Raw genomic sequence first — 18,934 nt, forward strand, 5'->3', positions numbered from 1 at the left:
CAAATTGCAGTCATTTCTATCCACTGCAAAGCCAAAGAGGTTTACCGTTCTTTCGACCCTTTTTGGGCCACCAAAACCTTCAACTAAAGTGTTATTTTTAAAATTTTGATGCATTCTACAGTCGTATAATAATATCCGAGGTAATCAAAAATGAATTGATTTTTATATTTTTCTTCTGGAAGGAAGCATCTGTGATTTATTGTATTTTTTACGTTGCCACCTGGTCGCTAGCAGAATGACAGATAAATCGTGGATGAGTTATTGGCGATTTTTTCCTTACAAACAATTTCCGTGAATTCGAGCATTGTTTTCGGGTTAAAAGTGGGGTCAAAGTGCAGCGCATTTTAAGTCGGACGTGAAGAAGGTATTCACGAGCTTTACGTCTAAAGTCTTCTCGTTCATTACCTTGAGTTTTAGAATCACGATTTCTTAGACTCATTGTAAACAGATTTTGTTTCACCCGAACAAAACAAGAAAAACCTTCGCCCGATTTTTCTCATCATCATTACCTATTCCGACGGTATTTCATTATTGTACAGTGTTTTGTTCAAATGCGTCCTTCAAGCTTATCTTTTGTCCACTACAAAGCCAGACAAGCGGTCATCTTGATCCGCTACGTCAAAAAAACGAATGGCGAAATATATTTACGTAATTATAACCTCACGAATCGCCAATTGTATATCTATATAAATAAAAATGATTTAGTGTATGTCCTCACGATTTAACTCAAGGACGGAGCAACGGATTTGAACAGTCAGTATCAGGATTAAACATATATCCAAGATACATTTCGATGATATATGATGCATATAACTGGCATATACACGCAAAAGTGGAGATACTGGAATAAAAATGTTTCAAATTAATGGTGGTGGTGGTTAAGAAAATTGCTCCGATGGGATTCGAACTCTGGTTGTTTGGGTTATCGAGTTTTATCGCACGGCTATCAGTAATATAATTCTAGAGCAGTTGAAACATGTACATATGAAACGAAAGAGATGCATTCGGATGCGTAATTCCTGGTTGTCCATTTAACTTATTTCACTGTGTTCTAAGGAAAAGGAAGTCTTCCCAATCAAACAAACAAAATAATTAGTTGCGTTCATTGGAAATTGATAGGAACAATCTCAATTGTATTATCTGACAACAATTTGTTCTCTCAAGTAATTCTGAATGTAGTTTTGCATAATTTGATACTATTTGAAATCCAACTTGGCAGCCTTGTAAAGCAAAATAAACGTCAACAATTTTTATGTGTGTGGTGGTGTGTGGAGAGATTAGCATCGAGATGAGAATAGAAGGTGGGAAGATTCACGGATTTTGGTTGTGTATAATGTATAGGGAAATGAGATTGTTTCCAATTTTCATCAATTCAAACCATATACAGACTATGGTATAGTAATGTATAGCATATCAAACAAATCTTTAAAAATTCCGTTTCGATTGGTATGCAAATCGTTTAAATCCGTTTACAGCAAAAATAGTTATTAACGTTAACTTTATTTTCGTTAACCTGTTTTCTGATTTGGCACCCTTAATGAACGACGTAGTTCTACGTCAAAAAACAGAACATGTCACGAAATAAAATGTTTATTTTTATTTCTTTTCTTCTTATATTAGAATTTAGTGTTCTAATGTCTACTAGGTTTGGGTTTTAGAGCAAATTCGTGGAATTTTATCTTTTGTCAGTGACTTCACAGATTTAAAAATCTTCCCACCTTACATTTTCCATCTCGGATTAGCATCACACATATCATGCCAGAGGTACAGATTCGTTTTCCATTCCAGCCGGACGGATCTTTTGTCAATGAAGATTCTTCCCAATTGCACTGTAATCACGCGTATCTCAGAGCTTCCCACTCAGAATATACTTAGGGCCGGATTATTTGGCATAGTAATTTCTGCAACGTTGAAACGGCGAAGTTCCTATAGAAACGTCAGTGCCATTAAATAAGAAGAAGATTTTTGTCAAATTCATAATATGATGTGATGTCCTTCGATGCCGATGCTTCTTATACCGAATTACGACTCGATCTGTTGTGTAATCGGTTTTTCATCATTTTTATAGTATAATTTAACAAAATTAACACGTTGTGCGATGCTAAAACGATCCAGATTGTAAAATGGCAGTCATTCAACTAACGATATGACGCTTTGGTTGACAGCTATGTCATACGGTTGTCAGCGCAGGGCTGTATACTTTCGGAAGCCCGAAATGGAAAACCCTGTATATGATCAATGTCCTGGAAAAAAGGTAATGAAGATGGTAGAGTTTCGAGCGACATAGCATGCGCTGCCATAACTATTTCTCAAATAGTGAAGTCAGTCGTTGTGTTTATCTTTGATTGCCCACCGCATCCATGTGAAAATGCTATTTTCAGAAAATAATTTATCAATTAAAAAAGTACATTTTTTTAGAGTTCCCGCTGAATATGAGGCTAATGTGATAGTGCGCAGTGAATATTTGTGGAATCACTTCGAAAAAGACGGATAAAAGTGATATTTCCATGTGCCATTTTCACTCCCCCACGTTCATAGAAACAAACGAAGTTTCATTATTCTAACGTTATGAAGTGTATGTTTCGAAGGCTCTCAGTGTCGGTGTGTATGTTGTGAGAGAATAATCGCCAATTAATCAAAATTTCACCGAAAATGTTACTGATTTCAAGAACTAAGCATACGATTGCTCTCTGGACCTGTTTACCACATAAATAATCGAAATAAGCCACGATACAATTGTCATCTGTTAAAAAACATACAGTTGAATGATTTCATGAGAATTTTGGTTCAAATTATCATGCAACCGTGAGTATTTTCAACATTGTTTTGTTTCTTCCATATACATTCCATATTGGATGCAAATAATTACGACACGATATTTTGCTTGCCAATACAGATATACTTCGCCTACTGCTCCACCTCTATATGAACCTCATTGATATATGATGCATATAACTGGCATATACACGCAAAAGTGGAGATACTGCATATCGTGATACCAGGATGATCTTCTTCTTCTTGAATGGCGTTAACGTTCCCTGTGGAACTTTTGCCGTCTCAACGTATGTATTTACTAGCGTCATTTTTTAATACTTAGTTGAGATTTCTTAAGCCAATTAACACGCCTTGAATGTATTCCGAGGGGCAAGCTCTAGAATACGCGTTACCACAGTGCAAGCCGAAGGAAATTTCTCTGACGAAAAATCCTCCGGCCAGAACGGGAATCGAACTCGAACACCCGGCATGATAATGTGAGACGCTAGCCACTCGGCCAAGGGTGCACTCCAGGATGATCGTGATACCGATATACGACTCAATCCATCAATGATATAGAAAATTGTGTTTTCGCATTTTATACGATATCGGATACACATAATGCATCCTTTGATTGATATTTTTTACGACTATAATTTGATAAGAATTTATATCCGACCTAGCATGTGCAAAAGATATACGATTGAATGTTTGCTGGGTAAATAACATTGTGATTCTATACCACTTCATAGATGACTTAGAATATGCCAAATTATACAACCTAATGTTTGCTGGGTAGTAAAGCTCTGTGCGTTACTATGCAGAACCTGCCTGACAGCATTAACAGACAATATGACCAGGCTTGCCGAGTCGTCTATGAGGTACCACACAGAGCACAAAGCAAAATTGGACGAAAAAGAAAACCTTATCACTCCGCGCATGTTCGTCCCCATTGAAAGTATTCCCACGGAAACGAATTTTTCCTGCGGGAGAGCGGGAGGAATTAATTCGGCGAGTGTCCACCGAAAGATCTGGGACAAAGTTGAAAGCAAATCGCAAAGCGGGAATGGAGTTCCACAATTAATGAGATTTTTCCAGCTGAAAGTACTTTATAAAATTGGATGGCGTGCGCGCTCGAGAACGGGGAGATCTGACGGGCGGATGCTTCAAATTTTCGCTCCATTAGTCTGAGTGGCGAATCGGAGTGGCGCTTTCTGCTAATGAGGCTGAGGTCGAACAATATTGCCGCTTGAATTTTGATTCGAGAAACATCCAAGTATCGCAGAATTTATTCCACGAAACGGAAAGGGGGATGCGGACAGAGCAGTTCCAACCCTTCCGCGCCAACTTATTGCTATTGTTCGCGTGTTTCAGGGACGAGTCTGGGGCCCCAGTGACGTAACATTCTTCCGGTATCGCTGGAAACGGACTGTTCTCCAAATCACATCTTTAATATTCATGAGCGTATTATGTGATAATGATAATGGCTTATCGAAATCCGATGGAGTGCGAGGTGCGTCTAAAAGCACACATTCCCACACACACAAACACACACGGTGCCTGCAGCGGAAGAACGGAACTCCGAAAATGGATAAAGCCCCACGGGGCACATAACACAGTTTCCTGTGTGTGTGTGAGAATCGACTGCCGCGGCGGAATCAATTAATCGCGTATAAATTCGATCGGCCGGGGCGCCATTTTCAAGCAATTTATTCTATTGACTCAATTTGGCTGCGAAGGATTTGTTGGTTTAGTAGTTGGTTGATTGTGACTCTGCGGGTGTAAATATTGGGACTTGATTGTGCAACTGTTTGCGATGCGGTCGATCGATCCCCGGCGGGGGTTATCAACAGAGGCGCAGGTAAATAACGTTTGAACGGGGTTTTATTTAGGGGAATGGTTCGGTAAACAGTTCCCAATCTGCGTTTATCAATCATGAATTTGTGATTAGGTCAGCCAGTGGAATAGAGGTGGACGATCTGTTTGCAAACATCACTTGGTCGGTGTTAAGTCAGACCGGACCATGTGACATTTTTATGATTTCGAGAAAAACGAACTTGAAGTTCAGTGCTCTGCTATTTTCAAAGCATTTAATTTTTTCGTTCAATATTGTTCTCAGAAATGTTAGCTACTCTCTGGCAATACTTTGATGTATGATAATTGTAAAAAACATCTAGTATCGAGCCAAAAAAGGCAGTCATTTGGCTCCCTATACGTACATAGTCCACTTTGACTGAATGAAATGAAGCATTTTGACGTGGGACTACGTCTAACCGGAGTATATGGGGGGGTAAAATGAAAACCTAAACACAGAACAAGCAGGAAAAATGAAAGATTCCGAATGCTTATAACTTGAACATGTCTTACTGGATCGGAAAGAAGTTTGCATCGATTGATAGGGAATGTTTCTACGCTTCTATCGCAATTAATAAAATGTTATTTTGGCATTAGATGAACAATTGAATAACTGTAAAATGTTAACCGTTATCTAAACGCCCTAACTGACTCATTTTGATTGGCTCGATCTACGGTTTCCCTAACATAGCCATCAAAACCAAGCAGCTTTGGGGAAATCGGCATTGCAAATACTTGAAAGTATGGGAATTTTTGTTCTCACCGAAATGTGTTCTCTAACACAGACTTCAAAACCAAGCAGCGTTGGAGTGATCGGCATTGCAAATACATGAAAGTCGGGGGTATTTTTTGTTCCGACTGAAATGTGTTTCCCTAACACAGAATTCAAATACATGGAGCGTGGGGAAATTGGCATTTCAAATACGGGGGCTTTTTTGTTCCGACTGAAATGTGTTTCCCTAACACAGACTTTAGAACTAAGGTGTTTGAGGAAATTGACATTGCAAATTCATGCAAGTCGGGGGCATTTTTGTTCCGACTGCAATGTGTTTGCCTAACAAGATGTTTGGGGAAATCGGCTCTGCAAATAAATGCAAAATGCAAGTACTTTTGTACTCGCTTGCCTTTGTATAAACTGGAATATTTTTCCTTCTTCCGAAGGTACTTCTGCACTCGCTTTTTTTTTCGCACTCCGAAAAGTGTTTTCCTAACACTTTTTACAAAAGCGGATACGAACACCCCGCTTTGGCTCGGTTATTCAAGATTGCATTGAAGGATACGCCTTCATATCTTCTGCTCACTGAATTCCTACGCATACCATTTGATGATTAGGCAAGATGTTGATAACCAATTGCTGCGATGATGCCTATTGATTAAACAATATGCGTTCGACGTATAATGTCAAAATCGAAACTGAGTGCCTGAAGTTCATCAAATCAAGCAAATTCGCGGTTCGAGAAGTACGTACACTTGAGAGATGCAAACTTCAGAAGGAAACGTAAAATGAAATAATCGTTTGATAATTCTTCCGTTCACATATTTTGTCCTAGGCAAAATATGTGAAATATGAAATCCTTCTACCAAACGTAGAAGGACTGTCATTAAATTTACTTGTAACGAAGAACATAATCTATCACAATGGATGAATTGACCTTACATGGAATTATACAATCTTTTTACTCATAAAGTAAATATATTGAATTCAATTGAATTCGAGAATTGTTTCATTCGATCAAAAATTCAATCAATACAAACAAATGATTGGTACGATAAGGTAGTCCCACGTGAACCTTGCGGTTATATCATAGATATAACCCACCCATTTTTTTTGGATTTGGTTCACTATGACTGAACAATTTCGAAATATTTCTCAATCAAATAACATTTGTGAGTCAAAGTGTGTCATTCTGTTATGAAAATTAGAGTGAGAAGGACTGCGTAAACATTTGGTTGCGTTCTCTGCTATCTATTACAGGCATTAATATGATTGCACGGCTTGCATTAGAAAGCATATACTTCCAAATTTCAATAATCTTAGGCAGTGATCATTAATAGAATCGTCAAATTCAAATTCATTGTCATCGCTAGAGTCTAAACAGCACTCTGAAATAGCACATTTTGCGATCATTTTACACCGAAGACCAGCATTTTGTGGGCAGAATTGGTACCTACAGTGAAACTACGCGCCGAGAAAAATGGAGAATAAGGAACAGAAGATTAAGAAAAAGACACGCGGTTTTGGTTTAACAGAAATATAATAACGTCTTGTTATAATGGTGTCTATTCTGTATTTCAATCGATTCGAAATATTTCGAACGACTTGGTAAATTCCATTCCCTGTTTCGTTCGAGGTGTTTTCAAATTCGAATACCTTTCGTTCGGACTGTTTTGTTTTCGAACATCTTTCATTCGAATCAAACCAAACGTCAAACCCACTTTGTTTATGAAGGAGTGAATAATTTCCGCAGCGGATGAGCGGTGAACTGCAAAAATGTAAGCTAATTTTTAATCATTTTTTTCTTTAAATTAATTTTAACGTTCAACAGGGAAAAAAACAAAAACAAAACAACCACTAAAAATCAGTTCGAGCGGATTGTGCTGCTTCTGGAGCAAGAGCCGGACATAGCAAAGGGTTTCTCCCGAGGAAATTCCGGACCCTTCTGGGATGATCTGGCGGCAGAAGTCAATAGTTTGGGACCGCCTATTCGCGATGGAAGTGGATGGAAAAAGGTATATACTAAAACGAATCCGAAACATATGTTTATAGTCTTATTTTTGCCCTGGTTTTCTGTGTAGGTTTGGGCGGACTATAAGTCCGGATTAAAGCGAAAACTCGCTCACAACAAACGGGAGCAGAGGGCGACAGGTGGAGGACCCAATAAAATTATCAATTTGTCCGAGCTGGAGGAGCAGGCAGTTCTACTAACTGGGTTACTTGCGACCGTGGAAGGAATCCCGGGTACCTCATCTCATGGAACACAGTTGGGTTCGCCTTCGGGTGAACCTCAAGCTGCAGACCAGGAAAATTTTATATATTATGGTACTTCCGACGAGTGTGACGGTATCAATAATACCATTCACTTCCAGCCCTCTCAGCCGAAAAAATCCAGACCTTCTACCACGAGGCTATTAGAGTTGCAAGTCGAGCAACAAAACAAATTTCACACCAATGTGAAATCCCTGTTAAAAAACACAAACAAGAATTTGAGTGATCTGGTTCATTATCAGCGCCAATCAGCTCGAGCGATTCTTTCCGTGGATGCCACACTCAAAGAACATCTGAGTGAACAAAAACGACATAACCACGAGATGGAGAAGATCGCGCTGGAGAAATCAATAGCGACAAATCCTTGAAACGCAGATTGCGTATATTTCAGAACATTAGAATAATGTTTCAAAATATCAGTGATCTGATTTTTTATCTTTATATTGTAACTCAAGTATAAAAAAATGAAAAATGTTCTAATCGTATTTTTATATCTTTCCATGGAAGAAAAATCTTACTTAATTTTTTCTTTGAAGTTTGTTTGGAATAGCATCAAAATTATATAAACTTTTTTTAAATTCACGAATTTCGCCTATAGTTTATGGAACTTCCTTAACCCCTTCACGTACAACATTGAACTTCACTCGTTGTTTCTCGATGTGAAATAATTACATAGCTTCAGGCATATGATGAGGATACCGACAACTGAAGATTATCAAATTTCCGTTATTTAAAAAAAAAATTGAATGAGCTAAAAATATAAAATATAATTTGAATATTATAATTAAAATAAAAACGAACGAGTTAGTACGTAGTAATAACTCCTTCGTTTTTATTTTAAACACAACATGTATTTGCTCATCATAGGGCACCCATGTTAGATACCCACACTCAGCAGAGTAGCGGAACGACTCGAAGTGCTCGTTTTGGGCCGTGCTGTTGGAAATTAAATCGTACAGCAAGGGGTTAAAACAACGCAAAAAGTATTAATAATGGTTATTTGAATACTTGGCCTGCTTACGAGAAATCGATAATGACATGTTCTCAAAGTGTTGGCAGGAATAAGAGTAAATAATTCTGCCGAAACCATAGTTAAGTAAGGAAGACACTTCCTTTTCCGGTGGTTGTTATTTATTTGAGCATTTGCAAACAAGTTAGATGAAATTTAACAGTCATAAATATTAATTTAAACAAAAGTTTATTATGTAAACAGCTGCATAACATATTATAACTACTGAGAACGACCAAATTCTAAGCATATATTGTGAAGTGCACAGCATACATTTATAATTTGAGCGCATTTAGTAGGATTGTAGTGAAGTTGTCTCGCGCCAAGGATGCATCTAAACCGATTTTTTAGTAAACCGATTGTCCGCTCGACGATAGCACGACCCAAGGCATGCCTGCGATTAAAATCGCTCTCCAAACTCCCTTCCTCCGCTGCTCTGAATGGCGTTACTAACCAAGGTTCCGATGGATAACCAGCATCACCTGAAAATATTTTATCACACAGTACATACAAGTATACTAAAATATTGTAGTTGAACATTACCTAGAATCTTAGTATTAACTTCACCATTTTGGTGAAGCTGCTCAAAGTGAGTTCTTGCAGGGCTTACACGCCATATATGAGAGTCATGATTAGATCCCTGGAAGGTAGGATCAACGAAACGAATCCTTTGCTGATCGTCACAAACCTATGTTGATAAAAAAGAGTATTTGTTCATTGTTTTCTTAATTCAAATACTAATAATACTTACAATCAGAACGTTGAGACTATAAAATCCCTTCCGATTAAAAAACAAATTTCGATTCAGCTTAGGTGGAATAATTTTTACGTGGGTTCCATCCAAACACATAATAACACCCGGAATTGATGTTTTCTGATAGAAGTGTAGTTTAGCACGCCGCTGTTCGTCTTCCGTCATATTTAGGGAAATCCATTTCTTACACAGTGTCCGCTCCAGAATGTTAAGCATTTCAGTCAGCACCTTGGAAAATGTGGGCTGTGCTATGGCAATGTGATAATCTTGCCCTGCTCCATGTTGATAATTTCCTTCAGCAAAGAATCGCAAACATGCTGCGAGTTTCACCTCCGTGGATAGACCACCTTTCCTTGTGATAAGGCAGTTCTCAATTTCCTCTAAAACGTACCGAAAAGCTTCCTTACTTAGACGAAAACTTTTGATGAATCTGAATAAGGGCAAAATTAATCAATAAGAGAAACAAACATGGGATTTTTGAGACGGATACTTACGCTTCATCAGAAAGTTTCATGAAGTCGGTTGATTTTCGGTGGTTTCGCCGATGGTAGCAAGGCATTCCAATTTCTTCTTGCTCCGCCAAAATCGGTAACAAAACGGAATCCATTGAACGAGAAAATTTTCTCACAAATTTCTCTTAGGATCAAAAATTAACTGAAATTCAACTCGCACTCGCCGCTATTTAATACGGTGTTTCTTTTTGTTTATCGGTTTTTGACAGATCGATGCATATTCGAAATTTTCTAACACTTTCGTTCGAAACGAGCAAAACGATTGGAATAGGGAATGGTAAATTCGAAAACGATCGAAATATCACTTTCGAACGAAATAGAAATCCGTCGGAATACAGAATAGGCACCATAGTTTCGGCCGCCGAAGTGATCGAGTTAGCTGGCAAAGCTGCTCGCGACGATAAGAAAACCCGCATTCGGAACACAACACATTCGGTTCGGTGGACATCAAGACAACAGGCAGTTGCAGCGAGTGGTGAGTGGCAAACGCAATCGCAAAACGGCATCAGGCAGCAGAAGAAAAAAGTTTGTTCTTTATACAAACTGCTTTGGTGGCAAATCCAGAACAAGGCGGCATCGAGGGCATTCGAAATGGTTTTTTTCAAAACCACGAGTACAAAGTTTTCTAAATTGGAACCATTCCATAAAACAAGGCGCTTTTCAGGGCCATTAAACCTTCCCACATTGAAAGTCGACACTGTACCACTGTCATCGCAAATGTTCAATTACAGGTTAAAATCGCCTCCAATGCGACACTGAGTGGTGCTTCGGCACGTCTCATTGAATGTAATTTACTGTAAAATATGTCACAAGCTGGATGGGAAGAAATTTTCCAACTGTGAAAGCTGTGGCGAGTGGCACCAAATCGCTAAACAGGAAGGTTTAGCCGAACAAGATGGGGATATCGAGTGATAACAAAATATTAAACTCTTTAGATTGAAGATAATTTTGTGATCCTGAAATGGACCCTTTTTAGCCTGCATGTGAATCCAACGAGCGAACAAATCGTAATGAATGTATTTTTTTGCCATCGCTCCCTTTTAACGCTCATTCGTTCGTCTCTCTGGCTGAGTCTGCCGATTTGTCTCTATTCTGTGAGTGTGTACCGCTAGAGTATAAAACACGCGGACCCCAAAAAAATATCTTATTTTCTTTCAAACCGTAAACCCGTGTGGTTGTACGGCATCGGCACCGTGGACGTAACAAAGGAGGACAAGTTAAGGGAAAGGCAAAGTCTCACTCGAACCGTGCAGGTCTCCAGTTCCCTGTTGGTCGCATTCACTGATTGCTCCGCAAGGGTAACTAGGCCGAACGGATTGGTGCCGGAGCACCAGTATACCTAACAGCGATTATAGAGTTTCGGCCGTCGGAGTGCTCGAGTTGGCTTGCAAAGCTTCTCACGACAATCAGAAAACCCGCATCAAGAACAAAGCAGCTTCGGTTCGGCGCTCATCAAGGCAACAATTAGTGGATGGGAAGAAATTTTCCAACTGTGAAAGCTGTGGCGAGTGGCAAACGCAATAGCTAAAGAGGAAGGTTTAACCGAACAAGATGGGAATATCGAGTGATAACAAAAACACAACACCAAAGGTTCTTTTCAGAACCATCAACATATCCATAAAGAGTAAACAGTAAACTAATCCATTTTTCAGGTAGATAGGTAGGTATTCACGTATTCAAAATAAAACAATATAATTAAAATATATATGTAACAAAACTGTCCCCTTTGTATAGTCCTACGTCACTCAGGTTATGTCCCCGACATTACCCACCCGTCTTTTTTTTGTGCGGGGTATGAAAAGAGGCATATTTGACGAAGTTATAGTCCATTTAGTTTATTCGATGGTTTATATGCATTTCAGTGCGAAAAAAGCATATTTCCGTCTCAATCATCCAATTCTGAAATCATTCCCCTCCTCTCATCAAATGCTCTAAGTTTTTCTAAGTTTTTGCATGACATGAATTCTAACAGCAACATGTTTCGACATGCAACTGAAAGCACAAAACAGTCACGCGCAACCGAAAAGGCAAAGTGTCCCATCGCAAGGCAGGGAAACAAAAGGAAACTGAACGGTGAATGGCGTGGATTTGGGTTATTTTCTTGGGGAAAACTTTTTTTATGCGGTCCTTATTTACCGCCCAAAAAAAATGTTTTTTTCAAAATGTGTACTGAACACGATTTTTTAAAGCTGCTGGTTAAGTTTTGCACGATTTTTTTTATCCCCCTATCCCCCGCACAAAAAAGGTTTGCCTGTACATTTCAACAAGGTACCTATTAGCTTCAAGAAAAAGTTTTATTGGTTTGATTTTGGTGCCTGAAAATTGTTTAAATTCAATATACAAATGAGGGGCTTAGAATGAAAGGGGTGTAAGTGATTTGATCGATTTCTCTACATCGACTCTATCGGTCATAGCTTAGCTGCAAACTCATTCCCAGCTGTATTTAACAATGTGGAAGGATGGTCAGAACCTCATCCATAGGATTCTATAGCAAACTCAAATTGGAATGTTTTTGCAGTTGAGTTATTAATCAAACAAAAAGTTGACGAAGAGAAATCGATCAAGTCACTTACACCCCTTGCATTCTAAGCCCCTCAAATGATTGATACATGGTCCAAGAATCTTCAATTGAAACTGTGATGATGATAATCAAATTGAATTTAAATCCCAGAGCCTCAGCCCCAAAGCCCACTGAAACAACATTTCCATCGGATTGAAATCACGAATTGGAAGGGACTGGGTAACCCGGGTAGCTGACCCTTGACCGGGTTAACAGCATTGCAAAGCTGTGGAGATAATAATCGTGGGAATGTGTCAAGCTGCCAAAAAAAAAAAAAAGCAGGAAAAAGAGAGGCTGAGAGCTTAAAGTAACACCGCAAGTGATTTACCCATTTCACCAAAGCAAAGCGTTAATGCATACCTATGTATGTAAATGCGTGTGAGTGACTATTGAGAATTGTACGATATAAATCACAAGAACCTTCCGTTGGGACCTGGCCCATCTCAGACACACACACGCAACTGCTGCGGTTCACCGGAATCCATTTATACGAGGACCCAAAAAACCCACCGGATATCACCTTTTTTTTTTTTTTTTTTTTTATAAATTCGTTTATTTTTACAGGCTCAGTTGCATAAGTTTAAAGGAGCCGAAATCTTAAATATATTTTTAAAACTATATATATGAACAATTTTCTTAAATCTATGGTTAGTAATGTGGGAAACCGATTACTCGCGGTGAACTCGAGATTAGAAGGGTGACATATTTTTCTCAGGAAAAGGATGGGGTATAAGGAAATTATTACAATGTCGATAATCACACACACTCAATTCTTAAATCTATTCGTACATCTATTGTGAATTTACATTTCATTCTCCTGTTTATAGCAAGCGGACCAATTACTCATAAAGGAAGAAATGGAGGGTATAAGGATATAAGGATAATCACACACGAACATCGATAGATTTAAGGAAAACATATATTTGGGACATGTAATCAAGGTCTAACCGAGCCAACACATCTCTCACCGGCACATTGGGCTGCCTTCCTCTAGCCCGAAGGGAGTTCTCTAAATTCGATCTGGCAACAAGATACACCTCACACGACCAAACAACGTGTTCGATGTCGTGGTAGCCTCGGCCACAAACGCAGATATTGCTGCCGGCCAGATTGAAACGAAAGAGTAGCGCGTCTAACGAACAGTGATTGGACATGAGTCGGGAGAAGGTGCGAATAAAGTCCCGACTCAAGTCCAGACTTTTGAACCATGGTTTGAGGCTAACCTTAGGGATAATCGAGTGAAGCCACCGGCCCAATTCACCTTCGTTCCATTTGCGTTGCCAGTTAGCGATGGTATTTTTACGGACTAAAGAGTAAAATTCATTGAAGGCGATTTGACGCTGATAAATATCGCCTTCAATCGCACCTACCTTTGCTAATGAGTCAGCCCTCTCATTACCCGGAATTGAGCAATGAGAAGGGACCCACACAAAGGTAATGACATAACAGCGTCTGGATAAAGCACTCAAATTTTCTCGTATTCTCTCAAGGAAGTACGGCGAGTGCTTTTCCGGCCTCACTGAACGGATAGCTTCGACAGAGCTAAGACTATCCGTTACAATGTAATAGTGTTCAACAGGTCGTGAGGCGACGCTGTCCAGCGCCCAATGAATTGCTGCCAATTCAGCAATATACACTGAGCAAGGATTCTGAAGACTGTGTGAGGTGCTAAAAAATTCGTTGAACACTCCAAATCCTGTGGACTCGTTTATAGTGGACCCATCAGTAAAGTACATATTATCACAATTGATACCCCCATACTTTTCATCGAAGATCGTTGGAGCGATCCTCGATCGTTGGTAATCTGAATATCCATGGATATCTTGCTTCATGGACAGATCAAAATGCACAGAGGAATTGATGTAGTCAGGGAAACAAACACGGTTGGGAATATACGAAGAAGGATCAACCTGCATGGAGATGAATTCATGATATGAACTCATGAATCCGGAGTGAAAATTTAGCTCGATCAGCTGCTCAAAATTTCCGATCACCAATGGGTTCATGACCTTACACCGGATGAAGAACCGAAGAGATAATAAATTGAAGCGATCTTTTAGTGGGAGTAGGCCTGCCAAAACCTCGAGACTCATGGTATGCGTTGAGGGCATACATCCCAACGCGATACGGAGACAAAGATACTGAATTCGCTCGAGTTTAATGAGGTGTGTTTTGGCAGCTGATTGAAAGCAGAAACTGCCATACTCCATCACTGAGAGAATAGTTGTTCGATACAACATTATAAGATCTTCGGGATGGGCTCCCCACCAGGTGCCGGTAATTGTACGGAGAAAGTTTATTCTTTGTTGACATTTTTTACTCAGATACCTAATATGGGCCCCCCAAGTACATTTGGAGTCGAACCAGACCCCAAGATACTTGAATGACATAGCATGAGTGATCGGTTTACCCAAAAGTTGAAGCTTTGGTTTTGCTGGTCTATGCTTCCTAGAAAAAACCACCATCTCTGTTTTCTCCGTGGAGAATTCGATCCCTAGCCCAATGGCCCAGGTTGAAAAATTGTTCAAAGTATCTTGTAAGGGTCCTTGCAGGTCGGATTCGTTTGATCCTACGACAGACACCACTCCATCATCTGCAAGTTGTCTTAGGCTGCAATTTTGTGTAAGGCAATTGTCGATGTCGCTTACATAGAAGTTGTACAAAAGGGGGCTTAAACATGAGCCCTGGGGGAGTCCCATGTAAGAGACCCGACTTACTGCCGAATCTCCGTGAGAAAAGTTCAAATGCTTCTCACAAAGCAAGTTATATAAAATATTATTCAATAGAGGCGGAAGACCCCGAGAGTGTAATTTGTCTGACAAAACCTCTATTGAAACAGAATCAAAGGCCCCCTTTATGTCCAAGAATACTGAAGCCATTTGTTTTTTTCCGGCGTAAGCCATTTGAATTTCTGAAGAAAGCAACGCAAGACAATCATTCGTCCCCTTGCCCCTGCGGAACCCATATTGTGTATCTGAGAGTAGTCCATTCGTTTCAACCCATCGATCAAGGCGAAACAAGATCATTTTCTCCAACAATTTCCGTATACAAGACAGCATTGCTATTGGGCGGTACGAATTGAAGTCGGACGCGGGTTTTCCGGGTTTTTGAATAGCTATAACTCGTACTTGTCTCCAATCATCTGGAACAATATTATTCTCCAGAAACCGATTGAATAAATTCAATAAGCGATGTTTCGCCACATCAGGGAGGTTTTTCAGCAAGTTGAACTTAATTCTATCCGATCCCGGAGCAGAATTGTTACATGAAAGGAGAGCAAGAGAGAATTCTACCATCGAAAACTCGGAATCAAGATCGCACCTATCTTGTGGTATATCTCGAACAATTTTTTGCACAGGAGCGGAATCAGGACAAACCTTCCGTGCAAAATTAAAAATCCATCGATGTGAATATTCTTCGCTTTCATTCGTTGAAGAGCGATTTCTCATGTTTCGAGCCACTTTCCATAATTTTTTCATTGACGTTTCTCGTGACAAACCTCCCACGAAATTTCGCCAATAAGCACGTTTTTTCCCTTTGATTAAGTTTTTAAATTGATCTTCAAGGGCTAAATACGTTTGAAAATTTTCAGGGGTTCCACGTTTCCGAAAAGCTTTAAATGCATTCGATTTTTCTACATAAAGCTTGGAACATTGGCTATCCCACCATAGATTGGGAGGCCTTCGGGAAATGGTGGAACCTGGGATGGGTTTCGTTTGAGCGCGAACCGCGCTGTCATAGATCAAACGAGAAAGGAAGTTATACTCCTCCAATGGAGGTAAACCATCTCTGGAATTGATGGCTAGAGCAATCGCGTCCGCATATTTTTTCCAGTCAATGTGTCTTGTGAGGTCATATGCCATGTTTATAGATTCAGAAGAATTCGACCCAATGGTGATGGAAATTTTGATTGGCAAGTGATCACTACCGTTGGGGTCCTGGATTACATTCCACTTGCAATCTAACGATAGTGAATTCGAGCAAAGCGAGAGGTCAAGAGCACTTGGGTTAGCAGGAGGTTTAGGTACACGTGTTGTTTCCCCAGTGTTCAAAAGTGTCATATTGAAGCTGTTACAAAGATCATATATCAACAGTGAACGATTGTCGTCGTACTGTTCCCCCCAGGCAGTTCCGTGAGAGTTGAAGTCTCCCAAGATCAATCGTGGCTCAGGAAGGAGTGAGCACATGTCAACAAGTTGCTTGCGGCTAACCGCAGCTCTCGGAGGCCAATACAAGCTGACAATACAGAGGTCTTTTCCTCTGATGTTTGCATGACAAGCAACAGCTTCAATCCCTCCAATAGGTGGAAGGTCAATTCGAAAAAATGAGTGGCACTTATTGATCCCCAATAGCACCCCTCCGTATCTGTCATCACGGTCCAAGCGTATAATATTAAAATCGTGGAAAGAGAGATCATCTCGCGAAGAAAGCCAAGTTTCGGACAGAGCAAAAACATCACAATTGAACTTATGAATTAAAAATTTGAATGTATCCAATTTAGGGATAAGACTACGACAATTCCACTGTAAAACAGTGATATCTCCGACCTCTCTATTTGAATTAGACATCAAGAGAGATAATCATTGCAAGGAGGGGCCATGTTTGCATCAATTGTTGCAAAATTGTCTTTAATACTGGAAGCATTGATATGACAATGGTTCTGATGGAGTCGGAAACATTAAAGCATGTGAAGATTTGAGCCACAAGGTCAGTCAACTTTATAAATCCCGATTGGGAAGTTGAACTGGTCGGTAAAATAGGGACAGTTGGGGTTTTTGATGTTCCTTCGAGTGCTGGGTCGTTCGAAGGTGAATTATTCCCACGGAAGCCAGGAGGAACCTGATTTTGCTTGTCCGCTGCACTCGATTTTTTAGGCATGCTAACAGAGGGTATAACCGGAGGGGCTTGTACTTGAACTTTGGGAGTGGTCACATTTTTGTGCCGGGGATTCCCTTGGAAGATGTACGGTGTGCCCTCGTTAGCTGTATCCGCTTCCATTTCGTCAACTGGCAGCGAAGCGAAGACATTGTTTGCGGTTAAAGGTTGTTGCTGTTGGGCCAATGGAGAAGCGCCCTTTAAAATTTCCGCAAAAGTGCGCTTCGAGCGTTCCTTTAAAGAGCGCTTCTGCTTCTCCCAGCGACTCTTGTAAGTTTCACAAGCCGAGAGCACGTGCGGAGTTCCTCCGCAATATGGACACTTTTGCTCAATCGCACTGCAGGATTTGTCCACATGTTGCTCTCCGCAAGTGGCACAGCGCTCCTTGTTGGCGCAGTAAGCTGCTGTGTGACCAACTGACTTGCATTTCAGGCAAGTCATGGGCTTTGGCACGAAGAGTCGCAGCGGTAGCCTCAATTTGTCCACCATAACGTAGTCAGGGAGGGCGGAGCCAGCAAAAGTGACTCTAAACGAGTCGGACGGCGTAAATTTCGATTCTTTCCCTTCCTGGGAGACTTTGCCGAGTTGTCGGCATTCTAAGATTTTAACCTTAATCAAAGGCAGCTTTTTAAATCTGCCATCTCCTTCCATAATTGATTTGCACGTCAGACCCGTTTCGGTTATCACCCCCGAGATTTCTACGTCATGGGAAGGCACGTAGACACGATATTCCAGGGTAAACCTCTGGTCGACGACAATACCGTTTGCGTCTTTCCGATCAGCTACGACAACACGCAGTTTGGTCGGTCTAACCTTCGAAATTTCTGTCACGGAGGAGTATCTTGCCAGATCTTTCATGATCTGAATAACATTAAGTGCTTTTCCGTTTGGCTTAGGCCTGAAGAAAACAACCCACGGACCAGTTCCAGGTGCATCTTCTGGATAGACCTTGACACGTGGAGAGAAGACTACAGGACGAGAAGGAGATGACGAGGATTGAAGGGGATCGGGGACAACAGGATGGGGAGGCGAAATCTGAGCTGTTGTAGGAGCGAGGGGGGTTGGAGAGGAGGTATTTGCAGGTTTTTTAGAGGGGGGCTTGCTAGAGTTAGCAGACTCGTCCCCGGACGAAACATCCTCTGATGTAGGAACGCGTTTAAGTGTCTTCGCTGTTCCTTTATTAGAACTTTTTTCAACCAGAGGGGAGTCATCATCAGAGATCTCCATATCTGGAGATCCTCCCCCTCCTTCTGCCATTCTGTAATTCGTACTTATATTCTAATAATTTGTTTTTAATAATAATAATAATAATTAAAAAAAAAAATTAAAAAAAAAAATAAATCGTAACGTAAATCGTAACGTAATCGTAAAAATTAAAAAAAAAAATTAACGTAACGTGCTTATATCTTACTTATTTCTATTCACCACAATGCACCCCAGTGCTGATGAACTGGCAACCGCTGCTTGCTTCTCAATCGGAGCGCTTGAGCGCTCGGCACTATCACACACCACTAAGAAGTGATGCTCTCCTTCACACTGCTGTAAGTTAGCAGCGAATCGCGCTGGTATTGTGTGCGTGCAACTGACCACCGATGTCCGACTTCGACTGCGATGGCGACAAATCGGCGAT

General features: G+C 40.4%; 2 protein-coding genes across 2 annotated transcripts; one reads left to right on the forward strand and one right to left on the reverse strand.

Annotated features, from left to right (window-relative positions):
- The first annotated feature begins 6,965 nt into the window (after positions 1 to 6,965).
- Positions 6,966 to 7,962, forward strand: LOC129761615 (uncharacterized). Its single transcript, XM_055759349.1, has 3 exons — positions 6,966 to 7,101; positions 7,155 to 7,338; positions 7,405 to 7,962. Coding segments are annotated over exons 1-3 (744 nt in total). The 5' UTR covers positions 6,966 to 7,099.
- A 225-nt stretch (positions 7,963 to 8,187) lies between these two features.
- On the reverse strand, positions 8,188 to 10,212 carry LOC129762265 (putative nuclease HARBI1). Its single transcript, XM_055760366.1, has 4 exons — positions 9,852 to 10,212; positions 9,355 to 9,787; positions 9,147 to 9,291; positions 8,188 to 9,085 (listed from the first exon to the last, which is right to left on the reverse strand). Exons 1-4 carry the CDS (start codon positions 9,962 to 9,964, stop codon positions 8,826 to 8,828), a joined length of 951 nt encoding a protein of 316 aa, XP_055616341.1. The 5' UTR covers positions 9,965 to 10,212; the 3' UTR covers positions 8,188 to 8,825.
- Between the last annotated feature and the right edge of the window lie 8,722 nt (positions 10,213 to 18,934).

Source organism: Toxorhynchites rutilus, chromosome 1 (assembly GCF_029784135.1).
Source record: "Toxorhynchites rutilus septentrionalis strain SRP chromosome 1, ASM2978413v1, whole genome shotgun sequence".
Taxonomy (NCBI): domain Eukaryota; kingdom Metazoa; phylum Arthropoda; class Insecta; order Diptera; family Culicidae; genus Toxorhynchites; species Toxorhynchites rutilus.

Bases quoted from the DNA above. Each gene is read 5' to 3' on its own strand.
- LOC129761615 (XM_055759349.1), top strand. The intron at 7,339-7,404 runs GTATATACTAAA...TTTTCTGTGTAG, and splicing joins ATGGAAGTGGATGGAAAAAG to GTTTGGGCGGACTATAAGTC.
- LOC129762265 (XM_055760366.1), bottom strand. From the start codon at position 9,964: ATGGATTCCGTTTTGTTACCGATTTTGGCGGAGCAAGAAGAAATTGGA. The intron at 9,788-9,851 runs GTAAGTATCCGT...GCCCTTATTCAG, and splicing joins ATGAAACTTTCTGATGAAGC to ATTCATCAAAAGTTTTCGTC. The intron at 9,086-9,146 runs GTAATGTTCAAC...AAATATTTTCAG, and splicing joins AGTTAATACTAAGATTCTAG to GTGATGCTGGTTATCCATCG.